Source organism: Neophocaena asiaeorientalis, unplaced genomic scaffold (genome assembly GCF_003031525.2).
Source record: "Neophocaena asiaeorientalis asiaeorientalis breed wild unplaced genomic scaffold, Neophocaena_asiaeorientalis_V1.1 scaffold77, whole genome shotgun sequence".
Taxonomy (NCBI): Eukaryota; Metazoa; Chordata; class Mammalia; order Artiodactyla; family Phocoenidae; genus Neophocaena; species Neophocaena asiaeorientalis.
The window spans coordinates 8327677-8348227 of NW_020174645.1; the positions used below are offsets into that span (position 1 = coordinate 8327677).

A 20551-nucleotide genomic window follows, 5' to 3' on the forward strand; every position below is an offset into this window, starting at 1 on the left:
ATGAGTGGAGAGGCACATAGAATTTCAGGTGGGCAGGGAGATAAGAGCAGCTTATCCTTGCAGGGTACTGACTCTGTACCAGGCTCTGATCCAATCACTTTACACAGGTTAACTCACTTAAACTGCACAACAGCTCCCAAGGAAGGTACCGTCGTCATTCCCATTTTACAAGTGAGGAAACGGAGGCGCAGAGAGAGCCTAAGCAACTTGCCCAAGGTCACATGGCTCCCGGCGGCTCAGCCAGGACTTGAACCCAGGCAAGTTGGCTCCAGGGTCTCTCAGCCACTGTGCTAGGCTGCCAAATAAATGCCACAGGCAAGAGAAATGGGCACATTTATGTGGGGTCCCCAGGTTCACATGCTTTTCAGAAGCAGAGGCCCATCATGGGCAGTGACTGAGCAGTGGGGTGGGGCAGGGTGGGATGAGAGCTGACGGCGGTGGAAAGGCTGGGCTTGTTTTCAGCCTCTGCAAGTTTATTGAGTAGGTGGACTGTGTAGCTCTTGGATGTTTCTGCCTTCTTCCTCTTTTCATTTAGAGGCTCTCACTTTGTGTGTGTGTGTACATGAACACATGCATACACACTCTCTCCCCAAGAGTTTTCATTTGCTTGAGTGTAAGCTTGGCGAGGACAGGGGACTGCATTGACCTTGCCCTCCACTATCCCTTCAGGCCTATCATAGACAAGCCACTCAGTAAGCACTGGGTGAATCGATTCAAGTCATTTTTATGGCCGCAGCTCTCAATTTGTTGACGAGTCTGAGACCTGTGTCTGTTGATGTCTACATTTTGTACTTCACTGCTTCCCACCGTCCATGCCGGGAGGACTTATTCCAGTGGAAGATGGCCTGAACTCTCCCATCAGTCCTTCTTACTTTTCACTGAAATACTTGGGGTTGGGGGGGTGATCTTCCCTTAAAAACTCTGTTCCTTTCCACCTCCAGCCCAAGGCTGTCTGTCATTGTGCGCACTGCCTACAGATCCCTATGGCAAACAGCCTCACCTGTGTTTTGATTGTTTGAACAGTAGCAGAATCTGCTCTGCTTCCCAAAGGTATGCATCGTCTGTACCTCCCAAATCAGTTACAAAACCTTCCCCAGCTCCTGCCTATGGACACTGCCCTAAAGTGCCCTGTGCTGTTTCCACTCCACAGTCATCCCGACCAGGTGCCTAAGACTCGCCTCTGTATTTTGTGGGGTTTTCTCCTCTTGCTCAATTTCTTCTCTAAGTCAAGCACATCTTGTTCTTCTTGCCTTATTCTGTTCTCTATTTAGACTGTGTGTGCTTGCCTTGCAGGCCTGGCAGGACCATTCTGCCGCCTTCTCATTTGTCTTAAAGGTACCTTTAGGAAATCTGATCCAAGCGCTACCAGCCCAGTCCTGAGGATTAGGCTCCAGAAGATCTGCCTTTTTTTGCTGGTCTACACATGCTGATTCGCATGGTTGCCTCGGATCCCTTAAGAAGACAGTAATTGACTAACTGGTGCTGTATGTTCCCAATCTCGGTGCCAGTTTGGCAAGTGTCCCTTCCCCTAAGTGAAATTCTCTCGGTTCTCTCTGTTTTACTTGTCTTGAGTCTCCTGACCTCTCTCACCTTCCTTTCTCTGACGAACTTCCTGAAAGAATAGCCTACCCTCAATGCCTCTTTTCCAACCTCTCCAACTCTATGAAAATCACTGTCTCAGAAGCCACGGATTCCACCCAGCCACTGTGTTTAGTGGTTGCCACCCCACCACATGATACCATTAGTTGCCACGTGTGTCTTGAAACTTTCTCCTTTCTTCTCTTCCACGTTATGGAAACTTGGTTTTCCCTCCTTCCTCTCTGACTGTTGTTCTCCCTGTTCCGTGTCTGTTTCAGGCCGCCCTTGAGATGTTGCACCATCCCCTAAAGCTCCACCTTAGTTGTTTTTTTAGCCTGTTCGGGGTGATCTCATTGAGTCCATTGACTGTAACTCTCACTTCCCCATGGCCTTCCTCCCCGCATGGCCTTCCTCCCATTATGCCCTGCTCATCATCACCAGAATGTCCTGCTAGCGTCTCTCCATCCCTGTTCCCAGCACAGACTCACTTGCTCACTCAGTAAGCCACTCGGTGCCAGTTTAGTTTTCCTCATTTCATTTAAGAAACTACCACTTTCTCTACCTTTCTAGGCAAGAAAACAGAGTCATCTTAAACTATTTTTCATCTCCCCCACCATCTCATCAGTTGCCGAGTTTTCGAAGTTGTGCCTCTTGCGTGTATGCCCGGTTTTCTGTCCTCACCGCCACCCCTCATTGAGTTTTGGACTGCTGCAGTAGCCTCCTGACTGATTCATCTGCCTCCCGTTTTCCCCGGTCTAATCCATTCTCTACAGAGGGTGGAATTCTCCCAAAGCACATGTTGGATGATGTCATTTTCCTGCTCAGCCCTTCAGTAGCATCACGATGTGCACAGAATTAATGGCCACTCCTGAGCTGGGTGTTCAACCCTGATGTGCCAAGACCCCAGCCTGCCTTCTCACTCACCCCTCCTCCTTGTGCCCTGTGTCTGGCCCAGCTGCTCAGCGCTCATCGAGGTTGGGGATGGTGTCTTCCACCCTTTGCGTGCAGCGGGGCCTTGCCTCTGGCAGGCCTTCGGTGAACATTTGTCAGATTGAACTAGAAGTGGCCAGGGATTATTCCAATTCTTCTGCACAGTTTATCCAGCTGCTCATGGACGCTGTCGTCTCTTGAGTACTTCCTGTGCGCCCAGCACTGTGCCGAATGCCCCTTCACGTGCGTTGTCTCATTAAGTCGTCACAATCTCACCATAACTGTATGAGGTAGCTGGTATTATCCTTATTTTACAGAGGAGGACTCTGAGGCTCAGCAAGGTTAGGTTACTTGCCTGGGGTTTTGCAGATAGTAACAGATCTGAGACTTAGACCCATAGCCTGGACCACTACACTGCCCTGCCTCTAACAATCCTGACTCTGCTAGACTGTGCAGGATCGACGGACTAGCCTAATAATAAAGGCGAAAGAGATGACTTTACTGAGAGCTCACTGTACCAGACGCTATTCTAAGGGCTTGATGAACATTCTTATTTAATCCCAGTGGTAACCCGTTGTTTTACAGATAAGGAAACCGATCAAGAAGCTTGGGTTACTTCTTTTGTTTTTTTTTTTAAGGAACATTTATTTATTTATTGGCTGCGTTGGGTCTTCGTTGCTGCACGCGGGCTTTCTCAAGTTGCGGCTAGTGGGGGCTACTCTTCGTTGCAGTGCGCAGGCGGTGGCTTCTCTTGTTGTGGAGCACGGGCTCTAGGAATGCAGGCTTCAGTAGTTGTGGCACGTGGGCTCAGTAGTTGTGGCTCGCAGGTTCTAGATTGCAGGCCCAGTAGTTGTGGCGCACGGGCTTAGTTGCTCCACGGCACGTGGGATCTTCCTGGACCCCAGGGCTCAAACTCGTGTCCCCTGAATTGGCAGGCAGATTCTTAACCACTGCGTCACCAGGGAAGCCCGCTTGGGTTACTTCTTAAGTTCACTCACCATGCATGTGGCAGTCGATGGCCAACTTTTCCAGCTTTTAACTTTAGAGCTGATACAAGCATTCTTTGTTTTGGGGGACGGAATGTTGCAAGTCTAGGCTTTGGGACCAGGCAGATGTAGGTTCAAGTCAAGGCTCCCTGCCTCACTAGCTGTGCGAACAAGGCACTTGACCTCTCAGCATCACTTCCCTTACGTATAAAGTAGGGGTTATTCGTGCCGACCTGCTGGGTTTATCGTGGGGTCACGCAGAGCATGTAGTGTTAGTGCCGGGAGCAGAGTGAGTGTTCATTTCATATTTGTTGTTGTTATTTAGGGGTGAAGATGGGCCCAGGGGTGCTTTTGAGTCTCTTTTCTTCCCCGCTCCTCTTTATAAAGACATCTTGCTGGTTTCTGCCCATTGAGAGAATCAGGCTCCGTGGGGGTGCCTGACAGATTTCCTAATGTCTCTGTCCAATTTTTTACTCAGAATGGAGTCTGTGATATGTTGGTTGGCTATACCTTCTATAAAACACACTGCAGGCTCCTGATAGGACCTAGTTCCAGCGGGGTCTGGAACTCGGTGCTGGGGGAGGTGGACGTGCGCTGTGGCCAGCATGGAGGTCACGCACTCCCACCCACCCTCCAGTGCTTGAGCGTCCCCTGGGTGGGACAGCATGTGTGTCGTCGTGACAGTGCCATCCAGAACCAATACTGAGCATTTCCCGTGTGAGGGCCAGAGCGCTTTCTCAAGTCAGCATTGATTCAGCTCACTTCTTATTTTGGATCTCTTTGTCCCACTGTGACCTTTAAACTGAGACTGCCTGGGGCACAGAAGTGCTTGGCACATTCATTCATTCGTTCATTGTAAAACATGTAGTTCTAAGCCTTGTGGCATGACTGAGCAAGATAGATAAGGTCCCTGCCCTTGGGAAGCTAACATTCCGTGCAGGGAGACAGAGGATAAGTAAGTTCATGGGTAAGACATTTTTCAGATGGTGGGAAGTGCTCTGAAGAAATCTGAACCTGGGTGGGCAATGGCTGGGAACCAGCACTTTAGTCCCTGAGGCCGGCACTAGCCCATGGGTGTCCAGTGGGTGTCCAGAAAGCACGTTGGAGTAGCCAGAGCTTCCGGATGCATGGGGGAAGTGGTCCGAGAAGAGGTAGGCAGGGCCTTTGGTTTTGGATTTTGCTCTGTTTGCAATGAGCAGGAAGCCTTTGCAGGATTTTGAGTAGGGACGTGGAGGCTCTGGTTCTCATGGTACAGAGAGGCCCTCTGATCACGGTGTGGTGGACAGCAGGATGACAAGAGTCGGCTTCAGGGAGATGGGTTAAGTTACTGCAGCCATCCAGGCAAGAGGTGGTGGTATACCAGTGAAATTTACCTGCGAAGCTAGGCACTGGCTTAGAGGTGGGGACTGTGTTAGAAATCACGTAACTATACTTTTATTAATAGCGTGAGTTTTAATACATGATTCTTGAGTCATTCCAAAGCATATGTTCTAATTCAGCTGGAGACCACTGCTCTGTGTGTGTGTGTATGTGGTGTGTGTGTGTGGGTTGGCAAGGAGGTGCCCCAAAGCTAGCTAGATTCAGAAGCTTTTTAGAAGAGCGGTATATTTGGGGTAGTAGTCCCCCCTTACCTTCTGGGAACACGTCCCAAGACCCCCAGTGGATGCTTGAAACAACGTGTAGTGCCGAACCCTCTCTATATACTTTTTTCCCTATACATACCTATGATTAAGTTTAATTTATAAATTAGACACAGTAAGAGGGTATCAGAATTGCCACATCACTACTCTTGGGCTTTGGGGCCATTATTAAGTATAATAAGGTTTACTTGAACACAGGCGCTGCGATGTTTCGACAGTCAATCTGATAACTGTATCTTGGCTCGCCGGTAGCATATACAGCGTGGATAGGCTATATAAAGGGATGAATAACGTCCCAGGTGGGACAGAGCAGGGCAGCGCAAGATTTCATCATGCTGCTCAGATCGGTGGCTCAATTGAAAGCTTATAAATTGTTTATTTCTAGAATTTTCCATGTAATATTTTTGGGCCACAGTTGACCATGAGTATATGAAACCATGGAAAGTGAAACTGTGGATCAGCGGGGACTACTGTATCTCCAAGTGTTCATGATGGACACCAGTGTGTATTTTTAAACGGGCTTATAAAGTTAGTTCATAAATTTCAGAATGCTCAATCTTAAAAGCCAATATATTTTTGGAACAGAATGCTGATGAGTGTTTTATTTTTTGCACCATATTACATCTTGTGCTTGCATGTATTTTTAGTGCCGTTGGCCACAATTAAGGTAGAGCTCTCAACTGAGCTAATTTCGATTCCCTCATTTTAGCCTCCAGTATCCATTCTTGGTTATCTCAAGAATATCTGTGATTTGTGATCGATGTGATCTGTGATGTGGAGGCATGTCTTGCAGGCTTGGGATTCTCTTCCTAAGGAAATAAATGGATGGCTTGATGCTTAAGCATGATCTTCGTTATTACCGCAGTGATAGAGAGAACTCAGCACATATACCTTCTTTTAGGTTGGAAAAACAGATTGTATTCTCTTTTGATATGATGTATTCTGTTGATAGCTTTATTAAGGAAATTGTTTTTGAGTTATGGGAGTTATTTATGGACATTGAAAAAACTGCATCTCGTCATTTTTCCTTAAACGTTGAGGTTACATGTAAAAGCAATTTTTAGGTCACATCGAACACATTTTAAGAAAACGTTCTTTCTGCTGCAGCAGTAACGACCAAGCCCCACATTCCCTCTGTGTCATATACCATTACCTCTATTAATACTCTTTGGACCTCTATAATTATAAAGCACATGTGTATATCAGGAAGAGATGTTGATTTCAGAGTAAATTTTTCTAGAAAATAGAAGCTGGAAAAAAAAGGAAAACCCAAACTTGGCTTTGTGCTTGAAGAGACAGCACTGCTGTGTGTGGGTGGGTGGCTGCATGCACCCGCTGCTCAGAAGTGCCTTTTCTCTCCATGGGGACAACGGGCTGTGTATCAGAGATGCAGCCAGGAGGAGTAGGCAAGCAATGTGTGGGCAGGCTGCATATTCTTTTGTTAGCATCCTCATTGTACTGCATCTCATCTAGCCCAGAGCATGAACCAGCCTGGACCTGTAAAATCTGTATTGTCCTATTTAATTACCCCCCGAGCCACTAAGTGATGGAGGAAGAGTTGCTCTCGTGCGTGAGTTGAGCCGTTTCTGGGGGGTGGCTGTGGACTGACCTGGCATATGGATGTTCTTGGGTACCCAGGCTGTCCCGGCCTTGGAGTCGCCCTCCCAGCATTGCACGCAGCTAGTCACGGGTAGAAGCTACCTTCCCTTGTACGATCCATTTCCCCATCTTTGACTTCGCTCCTCCGAGTCTCTGGGGCAGTTTTCTTGGGTTTCTTTTCTTGGGTTTGTCCGAGGCCGTCCAGCCAAAAAGTAGCAGGGTTGGGATTCCCATGACTTGATGGGTTGCAGAGCCCAACTTTGAACCAAAGCCCAGCTCTGCTGCCCATCACCTGTACCCTAGTCATCCTAATGTGGTTGATAGGAGAATGTAGGGGCCATAGGGTAAGCTGCTCCTTAGCCTCAGTGCCACAGGATAATAATGCCCTCCTTAGAGGACTGTTGGAGGATTCAGTGAGGTTGCCCCTAAAGTACCAAGCACAGTGCCTGACGTTGTGCTCAATAAATGGGCGCTATTCTTGATAATAAAGATGGTGGCATTAATTCTCTCTCCTACATTGCTACTTCTTTGAGGACAGGAGTTGTGGCTTCCTTAACTTCATAGCCTCCACAGCAGAGTTTTGCAACTTGATGCCATTGACGTGTTGGGCTGGATAATTCTTTTTGTGGGGGGTTGTCCTGTGGGTTGTAGAATTGTTGAGCAGCATCTCTAGCCTCTACCCACTAGATGTTAATAGCACTCCCACCCCCAGTCGTGAAAATCAGCAAAGTCTCCGGACATTGCCACCTGTCATATGGGAGGCAAAATTGCCCCAGTTGAGAACCACTGGTCCACACGTACCTCTCATGGGATCACAGGGCTTTTATATTCTCCCTGATGTATAAGGGATATATATATATATTTTTTTTCTTTTCTTTCTATCTATCTATCTTACACTCACTCATAGAAAGTGGTCAAAAAATACAGGTGTACCTTGGAGTATCACAGTATTCACTGCAGTAGGGTAAATATTGCAATAAAGCGAGTCACACAATTTTTTCTGATTTCCCAGTGCATATAAAAGTTATGTTTATGGTATACCATAGTCTATTAAGTGTGCAATAGCATTATGTCTAAACAATGTACATTCCTTAATTTAAAAATACTTGATTGCTAAAAAATGCAAACCATCACCTGAAACTTCAGTGAGTCGTACTCTTCTTGCTGGTGCAGGGCTCGCCTCCATGCTGATGGCTGTTGCCTGATAAGGGTCATGTTTGCTGAGGGCTGGGATGGCTGTGGCAATTTCTTAAAATAAGACAACAATGAAGTCTGCTACACTGATTGACTCTTCCTTTCACGAATGATTTCTCTGTAGTGTGCAATGTTATTTGATAGCATTTTACCCATAATAGAACATCTTGCAAAACTGGAGTTAATCCTCTGAAACCCTGCTGCTGCTTTATCAGCTAAGTTTATGTAATATTCTCAATCCTGTGGTGTCATTTCAGCGGTCTTCACAGCATCTTCACCAGGAGTAGATTCCACCTCAAGAAATCACTTTCTTTGCTCATCCATAAGAATCAACTCCTAATCTATTAAAGCTCTGTCATGAGATTCCAGCAATTCAGTTACCTCTTCAGGCTCCACTTCTAAATCTAGTCCTCTTGCTGTTTCCATCACATCTGCAGTTCCTTCCTCCACTGAAGTCTTGAACCCCTCAATGTCATCCATGAGGGTTGGAATCAACTTCTTCCAAACTCCTGTTCATGTTGATATTTTGACATCTTCCCATGAATCACAAATGTCCTTAATGGCATCTAGAATGGTGAATCCTTTCCAGAAGCTTTTCAATTCACTTTGCCCAGATCCATCAGAGGAATCACTATCTTGCTCTGGTTTAGGCTTGGGCTTAAGGGAATGCTGTGACTGGTGTAATCATCTATCCAGACCATTAAAACTTCCCTCATGTCAGCAATAAGGCTGTTTTGCTTTCTTATCATTCATGTGTTCACTGGAGGAGCACTTTTAATTTCCTTCAAGAACTTTTCCTTTGCATTCACAACTTGGCTAACTGGCCGAAGAAGCCCAGCTTTCAGCCTGTCTCGGCTTTTGACATTCCTTCCTCACTGAGCTTAATCATTTCTAGCTTTTGATTTAAAGTGAGTGACCTGTGACAGTTCCTTTCACTTGACCACTTAGAGGCTATTGTAGGGTTATTAATTGGCCTATTTTCAGTATCGTGACTCAGGGAATAGGGAGGCCCGAGGAGAGGGAGAGAGATGGGGAATGGCCGGAAGGGGAGGCAGTCAGAACACCCACAACATTTATTAAGTTCACTGTCTTATGTGGGTGCAGTTTGTGGTGCCTCAAAACAATTACAGTACTAACATCAAAGATCACAGATCACCATAACAAGTGCAGTAAGTCCCCTACCTACGAACCTTCAAGTCGCGAACTTTCAAAGATGCGAACGTATGTTCGAATGTCCAATCACATAAATTAGTTCACCTGTCTGGTGTACATTGTCACATACGTGCATCCTCTACTAGTGGTTGTGCTTTTGTGTACTTTACAGTACTGTATAGAGTACAGTAGTACAGTATCTTTATTTCAAGCCCCCGATGTCCAGAAGCAAGTGTAAAAGCAGCAGTGATGTAGCTGGTACTACTGTACTTTTCAAGGCACTGTGCTGTAAGATTAAAAATCTTTTCTTTATTTTTTGTGTTTGTTTTTTATGTATTATTTGTGTGAAAAGTATAAACCTGTTACAGTACAGTACTATACAGCCGATTGTGTTAGTTGGGTAGCTAGGCTAACTTTGCTGGACTTACGAACAAATTGGACTTCTGAACGTGCTCTCAGAATGGAACTTGTTCGTATGTAGGGGAATTACTGTATAATAATAATGAAAAAGTTTGAAGTATTGTGAGAGTTACTAAAATGTGACACAGACAGGAAGTGAGCAAATGCTGTTGGAAAAATGGCGCCAATAGACTTGCTTGACATAGGGTTGCACAAACTTCCATTTGTAAAAATCCCAATATCTGTTAAGTTTAATAAAGCAAAACACAGTAAAACAAGGTATGCCCGTATCTGTTGAAGTTTGAGAATTTTGAGAACAAAGGAGAATTCTGGCAATTCTTTCTTTTTAAATTTATTTATTTTTGGCTGCGTTGGGTCTTTGTTGCTGTGCGTGGGCTTTCTCCAGTTGTAGCGAGCGGGGGCTACTCTTCGTTGTGGTGCACAGGCTTCTCATTGCGGTGGCTTCTCTTGTTGCAGAGCACGGGCTCTAGGTGCGCGGGCTTCAGTAGTTGTGGCATGTGGGCTCAGTAGTTGTGGCTCGCAGGCTCTAGAGCGCAGGCTCACTAGTTGTGGCGCACGGGTTTAGTTTGCTCCACGGCATGTAGGATCTTCCTGGACCAGGGCTCAAACCCATGTCCCCTGCATTGGCAGGCAGATTCTCAACCACTGTGCCATCAGGGAAGCCCTGGCAACTCTTTCTTAAGTTAGCAGGTAGACTCTGTCCCATTTCAGGGTCAACAGAAATAGTTTCTTTACAGCAATTCCATGCCCATCTCCGATAGCTTTAGAGTTACAACCAATTACAGGATTTTTTGTACTTTCCTTCTCTTAAAGAAACAATAGCACCGGCTCTTTAAATATTTCCACGCTTGATGAAACGGTACTTTTCAGGATGATTTTAGACCAGCAGAGTTGCTACTTGAAGAGGACAGTGCTGAATTTGGTAATAGTCTGGTGGCTCTGAGGCCAGCTTTGGATCAGACCTCTCAAGCTATGATTTACATCGCAGTCAATTCTAGAATAGTACAGATGTCAGCAATAATTTGCTCTTGCTTTCGAAGTCAGAAGGACGGATAATGAAAATCCTAGAAAAAGTAAGTAAGTTGTGATAATATTTCATAATATCTACTGGGGGGGAATCTGTTCATTCAAGAAGTACATATTGAGAGCTTACTTATCATTGACACTCGTGATTGAATTGGCCTAAGTGTCTACATGAAAAATAAATAGAATACAAATACGTCAAGTTGAGCCATACCTGTCTCTAGTATATTTCTTTTATAGAAATTCATGGAAATGGTATATTTTAGTTGACTTATTAAAATGGAGGGGGTAGGAATAGTCTTTAATCAGTGTCTGAAATCTGTACATTTTCTTGAAATTCATAGCTTACCATGATTAACTTCAAAATTGTGTTTCTGCTGAAAGAGTGACCAAAAGGCACCAGTTAAATGGCCTGACCAAAGTGCCACCTGGAAGCAAATGCTGGGGGCGGTCATACTGTGAGTTTTAAATGCCTGGACCTTAAATCACCGTACTTTGTTCTCATTAGCACCATGGTTCTCAAGCCTGTTTGTACGTTAGAATCACCTGGGAGCTTAATAAAAATGGTGTTACCCAGGCCCCACTCCCACCCTTTCTGTCTCTGATTTAATTGGTCTGGTTGGGCCCTGGATATCAGTTTCTTTTTTTTAACTTCAACTTTTTTTAGAACAGTTTTAGGCTCACAGCAATGCTAGCAAGAGGTACAGAGATTTACCATATGCCCCCTGCCCCCCACTCATGCACAGCCTCCCGCGTTATCAACATCCCCCCCAGAGGGGTGCCTTTGTTACAATCACTGAACCTCCCTATTTAGGGTTCACTCTTGGTGGTGTACATTCTGTGAGTAAGGACAATGGTATGATAACGTGTATCCACCATTATACTGTCACACGAGTGTTTTCACTGGCTGACATCGGTAATTTTTAAAAAGCTCTTCAGGTGATTCTAATGTGTAGCCGATCTGAAGACCAGAGTCATCCTAGAAAGCTGCAGTGACCTTTCCCCCTTCTGTCCTCATCCCCCAGCCTCATCCTCCAATCCCATTACTGTTTACGGGATTGTTGCTACAACCTGGGTTTAGTCACAGCAAACTTACCATAGCTTTTTAAAAATAAATAAATTTATTTATTTATTTATGGCTGCGTTGGGTCTTTGTTGCTGCGTGGGCTTTCTCTAGTTGCGGCAAGCGGGGGCTACTCTTTGTTGTGGTATGCAGGCTTCTCATTGCAGTGGCTTCTCTTGTTGCAGAGCATGGGCTCTAGGTGCGCGGGCTTCAGTAGTTGTGGCTCGTGGGCTCTAGAGCGCAGGCTCAGTAGTTGTGGTGCACGGGCTTAGTTGCTCTGCGGCATGTGGGATCTTCCCAGACCAGGGATCGAACCCGTGACCCCTGCCTTGGCAGGTGGATTCTTAACCACTGCGCCACCAGAGAAGCCCCCAGCTTTTTTTTTTTAGATGTAATTTTTATTTATTCTAAAAAAAAAAAAAAGATTTCTTTAGCACCTTTATTCTGAAGAGACTTAATTGCCATACTTAGAACTTCTAAACAGTGAACATTTGTCAAGCATCAAAATAGCAGAATGAGGGAGTTGGACTCTGGTGACGGGGAGGGGCTGGTGCATCGTCTCCTGTGCGTGTCAGCGGATGGGGGCTGCGCATCTCCCTGATTCTGGGCCCCGTTAACAGGTGACCTAGAAAGGCTCTTTTTGGGTGAATAAGCAGTGGGCTTTGTACCCACAGGAGCACACTTTACACCCCTCTGGAGCCTGCCCTCCACGTGTCATCAAGTTTTCAGAGCCACCTCCTGTCCCATCATCATGCACCCATGTAATCGTTCTTCTCCAGGGGTGCTGGTTTTGTGCTCAGGTCCAGAGAGCCATGGCCCCTCTTGTCATCCCTGACTTGTGTCAGTGTGGGTGACTTCTGATGACTGAAGGACCGGGACCCGGTCTGTGAATCATCCCTCCCTCCTTGGGTGGTCGGGTTTTCTCTAGCCCACCCACCAGAATAACATCAGGAATAAAGGAAATAGCGAAGGCAACTCAAGGCCGTGCCAAGCAACCCATTTCATCTCACGTTAAAAAAAAAAATGTGTTTGTATGTGTTTTGACTAGATTTAGGTAGAAAATAGGCCAGTGAGGGGAGCAGAACTTGGTTAAAATTTTTAGCCCAAAGTGAGATTTAAAAAAAAGATTTATTTCTGGATTTCAGTCCCCGGTGCCCATTTCTGTGAATAATCAACATTTGTTCTAATGTGAATAATAGCATGGAGCAAATTCAGCCCTCTGAGTTTCACTATTTCTTTCTTTCTCTCTTCTTTTTAGTATTTATTTATTTACTTGGCTGTGTCGGGTCTTAGTTGTGGCACATGGGCTTAGTCGCCCCGTGGCATGTGGGATCTTAGTTCCCTGACCAGGGATCGAACCTGTGTCCCCTGCATTGGAAGGCGGGTTCTTAACCACTGGATCACCAGGGAAGTCCCAAGTTTCACTGTTTCAAGCAAGGGTTTTAGGCCTGCGAGGCATGTGCTGCTCACACCGTTGCAAAGGTAATGATGATAGAAACCACAGTGATAGTAGTGACGGTTGACATTTATTGAACCCTCATGATGTGCCAGGCACTGTGATAAGGACTTCCCATGGGTTATCTCACTTAATCCTCATAAGCACTCTTGGAAGTAGGTTGAGAATTATCCCCATTTTACAGATGAGGAAATCAAGGCTCACAGAGTGAATGGCAAGGTCAGATTTTGAACAGAGCTGCATGACTCTGGGTGTTGACTCACTTGGCTGCCCTACAGTATGTGTGTTGGGAGCTGTCACTGGGGTACAGCGAGCCAGCACCATCATGCCATCCCCTGTCACTGGGCTGGGAGCTGTGAGGAGAGAGACCTGAGCTGCTGCGGGGAACTGACCTCTTTTAGGCAGGGAGGTAGTCTGGGGCAGTGGAAAGCAGAACTTTCACCTGCTGGTAGGATGCAAGTGCTCTCTGACAACCAGCTCCTGCAACCCCGTTACTAAGGCAACAAAAATCAGACAATGGGGCAGCAGTGGGCTCTGCCACATGCCCCTCCGTGCAGAAGAACCTTTGTCGGCTATTTCTGTAGCTCTGCCCTTCACCAGTCCCAGTGTTCATGCCCAGGGTGCCAACCACTGAGAGAAGCTGCCCTGTATGAGAACTGTTATCTCCACCCATAATTTTTTTTTAAACAGATTAAAACAAACAAAACTATTTATTTATTTATTTTGGCTGCGCTGGGTCTTAGTTGTGGCACACGGGATCTTTGTTGCGGCATGCGGGATCTTTAGTTGTGGCACGCGGAGTTCTTAGTTGTAGCATGTGTGCGGGATCTAGTTCCCCGACCAGGGATCAAACCTGGGCCCCCTGCATTGGGAGCATGGAGTCTTACCCACTGGACCACCAGGGAAGTCCCTCCACCCATAATTAACTGTTTTTAGGAATGAGGCAGGGTGTGTGAGTTATGTGTATGTGTGTGGGTAAGTATGTCCTTGTGGAGAGAGCATCCTTCTAGCCCATTCTTAGGAGGTCACGCTACATTATTTTTGTGATACTATCCTGAGTGTTATATCAGGTTCATCGTCAGTCTCTCTATCCCAGTTCTCTATTGGGACCAACAGAAGCCATTTATTAACTGGCAGGTTACTTAAGCTCTCTGGGCCTCAGTTTCCTCATCTATAAAATGAGAATAATGTCTCATAGAGTCATTGTGGGGACTAAAGAGTTAAAACATGCCTCGCTTTAGGACAGAACCGTGCATACAGAATCGGTGGTCAGTAAGTGTATGAGTTTCCTCTGGCTGCTGTAACAAGTGACCACAAATTTAGTGGCTTACAACAACACAGGTTTATTACTTTATATTTCTGGAGGTCAGAAGTCCAAGATGAATTTTACTGGGCTGGAAGTAAGGTGTACAAGGCTGCACCCTCTGGAGCCTCTAGGAAAGAATCAGTTTCCTTGCCTTTTTCAACTTCTAGAGGCTGCCCAGTTTCCTTGGCTTGTGGCCCCTTCCCCCGTTTCCACAGCCAACAGTGTAGCATCTTCCAGCCTCCCTCTGACTGTGACCCTACTTCTGTCGTCACCTCTCTCTCTTCCTCTGCTTCCATCTTAAGAGGACCCTTGTGGTTTTGTTGGACCCCCACCCCCGCACCCTGTGTAATCCAGGATAGCCTCTCCATCTCAAAATTCTAACGTAATCACATCTGCGAAGTCCCCTTTGCCACATGGGGTGACAGATCCACAGTTTCCAGAGATTAGGATGTGGACATCTTGGTGGAGGGACATTATTTAGCCAACATAATTAGTGTTAGCTGTTTCTGTAAAATGAAACAGAACCAAACTGGCTAGCTTGGGGATGGAATAAACAACAATTTGGTCAGTATAGTTAACTGATACCATTGGGCACTTGATGTGTTAGCTCAGTCCTGCGTCAAGACCTTGGCGTTATCCACCCCCTCCCTGGAGCTTGTTTCCTTCCAGAGCTTTGGAGGGTCAGCGCCTTCTCATCCTTCAGGTGTCAGCTCAGATGTCACCGCACAGAGAAGCAGGCCCCTGATCCATTTCCTCTGCCATAGCACATCACCCCATTTCCTTCTTTGGCAACATCTGTAACCTTTTAGTTTGTGTGTCTGTCTGATGCATTCTGTGTGCCCTCTGAGAATGTCAGCTCCAGGAGGGCAGGGACCGTGTCTGTCTTGTCCACTGCTCTTCCAGTGCCTGGAGCAGTGTAGGTGCACAGCACACATCCGTTTAGTGAGTAAGTGAATAAAGCCGTATCAGCACAAATGCCGTGTACTTAATGCCCACGCTCTCCTGTTGTGGTAGGTCCTTTTATTATCGTTCTACCTCCTAGAAATGGAAACAGAGGCTCAGGGAGGCTGAATCATTGCCTCAGGTCAACGGTGACTAAATTTACACTCAGGCTCTCCTGCTTCCAGAGTTCTTGGTCCTGTCCACCTCTCTGCCTCATGGCCTTGGTGTTATTAGAAGCTGCTTGAGCCAGCTGTGTTGATGGCCAAGGATGCTGGCAGGTCTTGTGGTCTCTGCCGCAGTTTTTCTTCTTTCTTTTTTTAATTTATTTTATGGAAGTATAGTTGATTTACAATGTTGTGTTAATTTCTGCTGTATGGCAAAGTGACTCAGTTACCCATATATATACATTCCTTTTCATATTCTTTTCCATTATGGTTTATCACAGGGTATTGAATATATTCCCCTGCTCTATACAGCAGGACCTTGTTGTTTATCCATTCTGTACGGAATAGTTTGCATCTCCGTTTGCATCTGCTAATCACAAACTCTGCTGCAGTTTCTGAATGCAGCTTTTCAGGCCCACCCACCCGCCTCCTTGACGTTGGTTTTCTTCCATCCAGGTCTGTTGTGTCAAGTCTGGACTCCCCTGCCAAGACTAGCTCCATGGAAAAGAAACTTCTCATCAAAAGCAAAGAGCTGCAGGACTCCCAGGACAAGTGTCACAAGGTATTTATTTCCGCAGCCGGCCTCCCTCCTTGCTGCAGGAGCCTCCCGTCAATATATGCCAAGGGATCCGCCCGGGGCCGCCGCTGGCGCCGAGCCACCTGATCCTTCCCGCGCTGAAGTCGCGCCTCCAGCAGCTCAGAGGGAGATGAATTCGGGCCTTGACGCTGCCGTAAATCCTTTAAATCTTAACCAGAGGAGGCCCTGGATATAAAGCGGCCAGTTCCTCAGCATGACCCAGCTAGATGTCTGCGTCTTCTGGCAGGTGGCGTGGGTCCTCACCTGTGGCCGAGATGCATCCCATCTGCTTTGAGTGATGCGAAGTCTCTCTTCCTAGTCTTTAAAAACTCCTGCTTATGTAACTGCGGCCACTGTGTTGATTTTGCTCAACGTCTCTTAACGCTCACTGTTTCTGCCCAGGGGCAGCTCTCTGGAAGCTCATAAGAGTCACTTCTTGCCTGGGACTCCTAAGAGTGCAGACGAATCCATATCTCCTTGCCCTGTCCTGGATTTGTCCTCTAGATCTTTGCAAGGAGATGGGGGGGATCAAGATGGATTTGGGATAAAATTAAACTGACGTCTGCAAAAAAACCAAACCAAACCCAAAAAAAGCAAACAGGTGAAAAAAATGGTGATTGTGGCTTCCTCGCTCACTGGGTTAGAGAAGTGATCGAGTGTGAACCCAGCCTTGCATGAGAGGAGTGACTTAGCATTGGTGACTGCCCTTACGAAGACCTGTGCGCTCCCAGGCGAAGAAACCATGGTATTTCCATCCCAGCCTTTTGGCGAGTTAGCGCCAGCCGGGACCACCAGGTGGTCTCGGAGGCGGCTTGAGATGCGATTGCTCCTGATGAACACCCCCCCACCCCGCCCCCCCGGGCCTTTTTAACGTGTCGCTGTGTTTATTTCAGATGGAGCAGGAAATGACCCGGTTACATCGGAGAGTGTCAGAGGTGGAGGCTGTGCTTAGTCAGAAGGAGGTGGAGCTGAAGGCCTCTGAGACTCAGAGATCCCTCCTGGAGCAGGACCTTGCTACCTACATCACAGAGTGCAGTGTGAGCCTTCCCCCCAAAGCCCCCTTCCCTCGGAGCGGGCGCTTCCCGTCGTGTGTGTCTCATCCTGTTTCGTGACAGCATCACGAGGCACATCACAGCCAGGGGCAGAGAGGAGAGAGAGGGAGGACGCACGAGCAAGACCTGTGATGTGCAGAGTAGCGGGAGCCGGGCGTGAGGGCCCAGAGGCCTGAGATCAGGCTCAGAAAGTCCAGGTAGGAGCCTGGAGACGGGCACAGACGGCGTTGCAGAGGGTCTCAGCATCTCGCATCCCAACCTCTCTGCTCCACCTCGTGTCCAGCACAGTCAGCCTCAGGAACCAAGCTCCCAAATAAGTGCAAGAAAATGTATTTTGAATCTGTCCCAAATCAATGTTCCATTGCCTAGAACCAGCGCAGCAACAAGCAAAACTCAGCCTTTAAAACCCAGACCCTCTGTCATCTTTTATCATGCGACTTTTTTTTTTCTTTCCTTCACAAGAGTGGACTGTCTCCTCCATTGTCTCGTTAAAACTTTTCATTCAGGTGTTTTTTAATGTACAGTCTTAACAAGTTGAATCACACATTTTTCAAGTGTTCTGTTTTTTTTTTTCACAAGGGAGAGGAAATCTATAGAGCGTGGCTGATTAAGAATAACTGCTATGTTTCCATTTCAGATTTGGCCTCCTTTCAGTGGTGGGTAAAGTTATTCAGCTTTGTATTTCAGATCTATATTTCAGTGTCACTGAAGCATTGAGGGAACCTTTTGGATGAAAGGTGTCCAGGAAACGTAAGCCAGGAGGTGGAAATAGTTTGCTTGGAGTCTTAAATGGCACCTGGGCAGAGAATGAAGTCATTGCTACTTTGAAAGAGGGATATATACTTGACAGTCCTCGAATAACTGCTATTCCAGAAACGACTTTGTAGCCACCCCAATGATGGTTTCATGGCTAAGGGATCTTATTAGTTTTTAGTCCTGAACGTACAAGTAAGTATCTGCTAGCGCAGGTAGGAAACAGGTGGATGCAGTTTCAGGCTGGATCCATAAGGTCATAAGGTTTGAGATGATGTTTCTTGAACCAAGGGGTTTTACAGGATGAAACCTGGAATCAGCGACTCACCGGAAGTTGTCGACTTTGGCCCGTCACCTGAAACCATCTTGGTGTCTGCGAAGCAGCCTGCAGCTCCCTTAATGAATCTTTTCAAACAGAGCAGGATCCACAGGACAACCCTATTAAAATTTTGCTTTCCGCAGAGCTTAAAGCGAAGTTTGGAGCAAGCACGGATGGAGGTGTCCCAGGAGGACGACAAAGCACTGCAGCTTCTCCACGATATCAGAGAGCAGAGCCGGAAGCTCCAAGAAATCAAAGAGCAGGTATGGCTCCCTGCCTGGGAGCAGGGCACCAACCGGACCTCTCATTTCAGGAGAGGTGTTTGAGGGACAGAGAGAGGGAAGCGGGGGGCGGTGAGGAGAGAAAGTTATGTAGGTCATTTGGAACTTTTAGATTCCCCATGATTTATATAAATGGCAGAGTCCTTGTTCTATCTAGCTCCTTGTGAAGTCTGGACCCCATGATGGCTACTCTTTTCAATCGAAGGTGTAGGTTTAGAGCAGGGGTGGGCAAGCTGCAGCCTGTGGGTGAGAATCTGGCCAACCACCTGTTTTTCATGACCACAAGCTAAGAATGGTTTTTGCATTTTTAAACGGGGGAAAAAACTCAAAAGAAGAAGAATATTTCATATGGAATTCAAATTTCAGTGTTTATAAAGTTTTATTGGAACACAGTGCAGCCATTCATTTAGGTACTGCCGATAGCTGCTGATCATGCTACAGTGGCAGAGGTGAGTGCTTGTGACAGAGACCACATGGACTGCAAAACTGAAATTGCTTCCTGTCTAGCATTTTACCAAAAGAGTTTGCCAACCTCTGCTTTAGACCATTAAAAAAAAATTAATGTTTTCATAGCTTTTCAGATGCACTTTAAGTTTTTGAGAAAAGCCAGGGTACTTCATAGTCTTACTTATCTAAAGACTTATCCTGGAAGAAGAGTTTGAGCAGTTAAGGCCGAGTCAGAATTGACACGGCAAATCTGACTACAGAAAGCCCTCCCTTGTGTGTTCAGAAAAGAGAATCCAGACCTTTAAAAAGCCTACTCTCTTTTTTTACCCCCTCTATTTCTAAAAGGAGTTTCTTTCTAGATGGTTCATTTTTATTTCACTTCACTGTTTCCTTTTTAGCATGGATTTTTTTTTTTTTTTTTTTTTTGGTCCTTTGAAGAAACTGTGAATAGAAACTTTAATGAAGAGAATGCACTGAGCAATCGGAGAGCTGAATTATCAGCTGCCAGGCAACTCTCATTCACTTCAGAAAATCTGGTGGAAACAGTGATGGAAATGAACATTTTCGTCTCTGGGTAACGCACACTTAGCCATCTGGGTGGTGCTAATGCAAGGAACTCCGGCAAATAATTTGATTCATTAGCTGTTCTTTACAGAAAGAATTCCTGTTTTGGATGTTTTGTTGGCATCATCTCATTATCACCTTAATACTTTTTAAATCATTGGTTAATATCCTCTTGCTTGATAAAAGTGTTCTGAATAAACGTCCGTAGGAAATGGTGCAAATTGGTTGTCAGGTTTCTGAACTGCAACACTAACTTAGAGATTTTGAAGGTCACACCTACAGTTTGAAAAAATCTGCTTTGACAGTTGACTCATTGCCCCTTTTATCAACACAGTTTTTCATCCTAAAAGTTTCAAGAGGTAGGATTCTTTTTCTCCCATTAGTTCAGTGTGGTTGGAAATTTGCTTTTGGTGACATCCTGGGGAAATGAAAGCTGTGCTTGGCCACCAGAGGGAGCAGCTGGTGTCTGTGAAATTCCATAGAAACAGAATTATCAGGACACTTTGAAAAGGTGTATGCTGGTGGTTGAGTTCAAAGAAATGTCCTTTGTGATTCATACCACAGTTGGCATCCATGTGGAATTTTAGATTTAATGACTGCTAAGCGTTCCATTTTGAGGGGGAGAAAACTTCTTCGTTTCAGATTTTATTTCTCATCGAAAGAAGGATTTATTAAAATGACTCTCGGTAAGTTTGGTGAGAGCAGGATGTTTGCAATCCAGGAAAAAGCATTTAATACTTTCCGCAAACTCCTAGTATTTGGTTTGCAGCCTGTCAATTCCTCCCAGGTTTGCCATTTATTCCGCACTCTTCCTCTCAAAGCCAATTTCTGTACCGCTGTTTATTTAAATATGTTGCTTCTGCTTAGCTACCCCCAATGGAGCACTTGAATTTGGTTTAAAATAAAAACACCTAGGGAATTCCCTGGTGGTTCAGTGGTTAGGACTCTGCGTTCCCACTGCAGGGGGCATGGGTTCTATTCCCGGTCAGGAAACTGAGATCCCACGTGGAGTGGCCAAAAATTAAATAAACAAATAAAAACACTTAAGCGTCTCACATGATGGTTAGATTCATGCTCCATCAGTAGCAATTGCTGATTTCGTACC

At 46.0% G+C, this 20551-nt stretch overlaps 1 protein-coding gene across 4 annotated transcripts in view; it reads left to right on the forward strand.

Moving 5' to 3' along the window:
• The window catches only part of CIT (citron rho-interacting serine/threonine kinase), a 168507-nt gene that overhangs the window by 69723 nt on the left and 78233 nt on the right, over nucleotides 1-20551 (forward strand). For all 4 annotated transcript variants that reach the window (XM_024758531.1, XM_024758532.1, XM_024758529.1 and 1 more), the window contains exons 11-13: nucleotides 15910-16015; nucleotides 16924-17067; nucleotides 18298-18417. In XM_024758531.1, the coding sequence (XP_024614299.1) occupies nucleotides 15910-16015; nucleotides 16924-17067; nucleotides 18298-18417 (370 nt within the window). The remainder of the gene's footprint in view (nucleotides 1-15909; nucleotides 16016-16923; nucleotides 17068-18297; nucleotides 18418-20551) is intronic.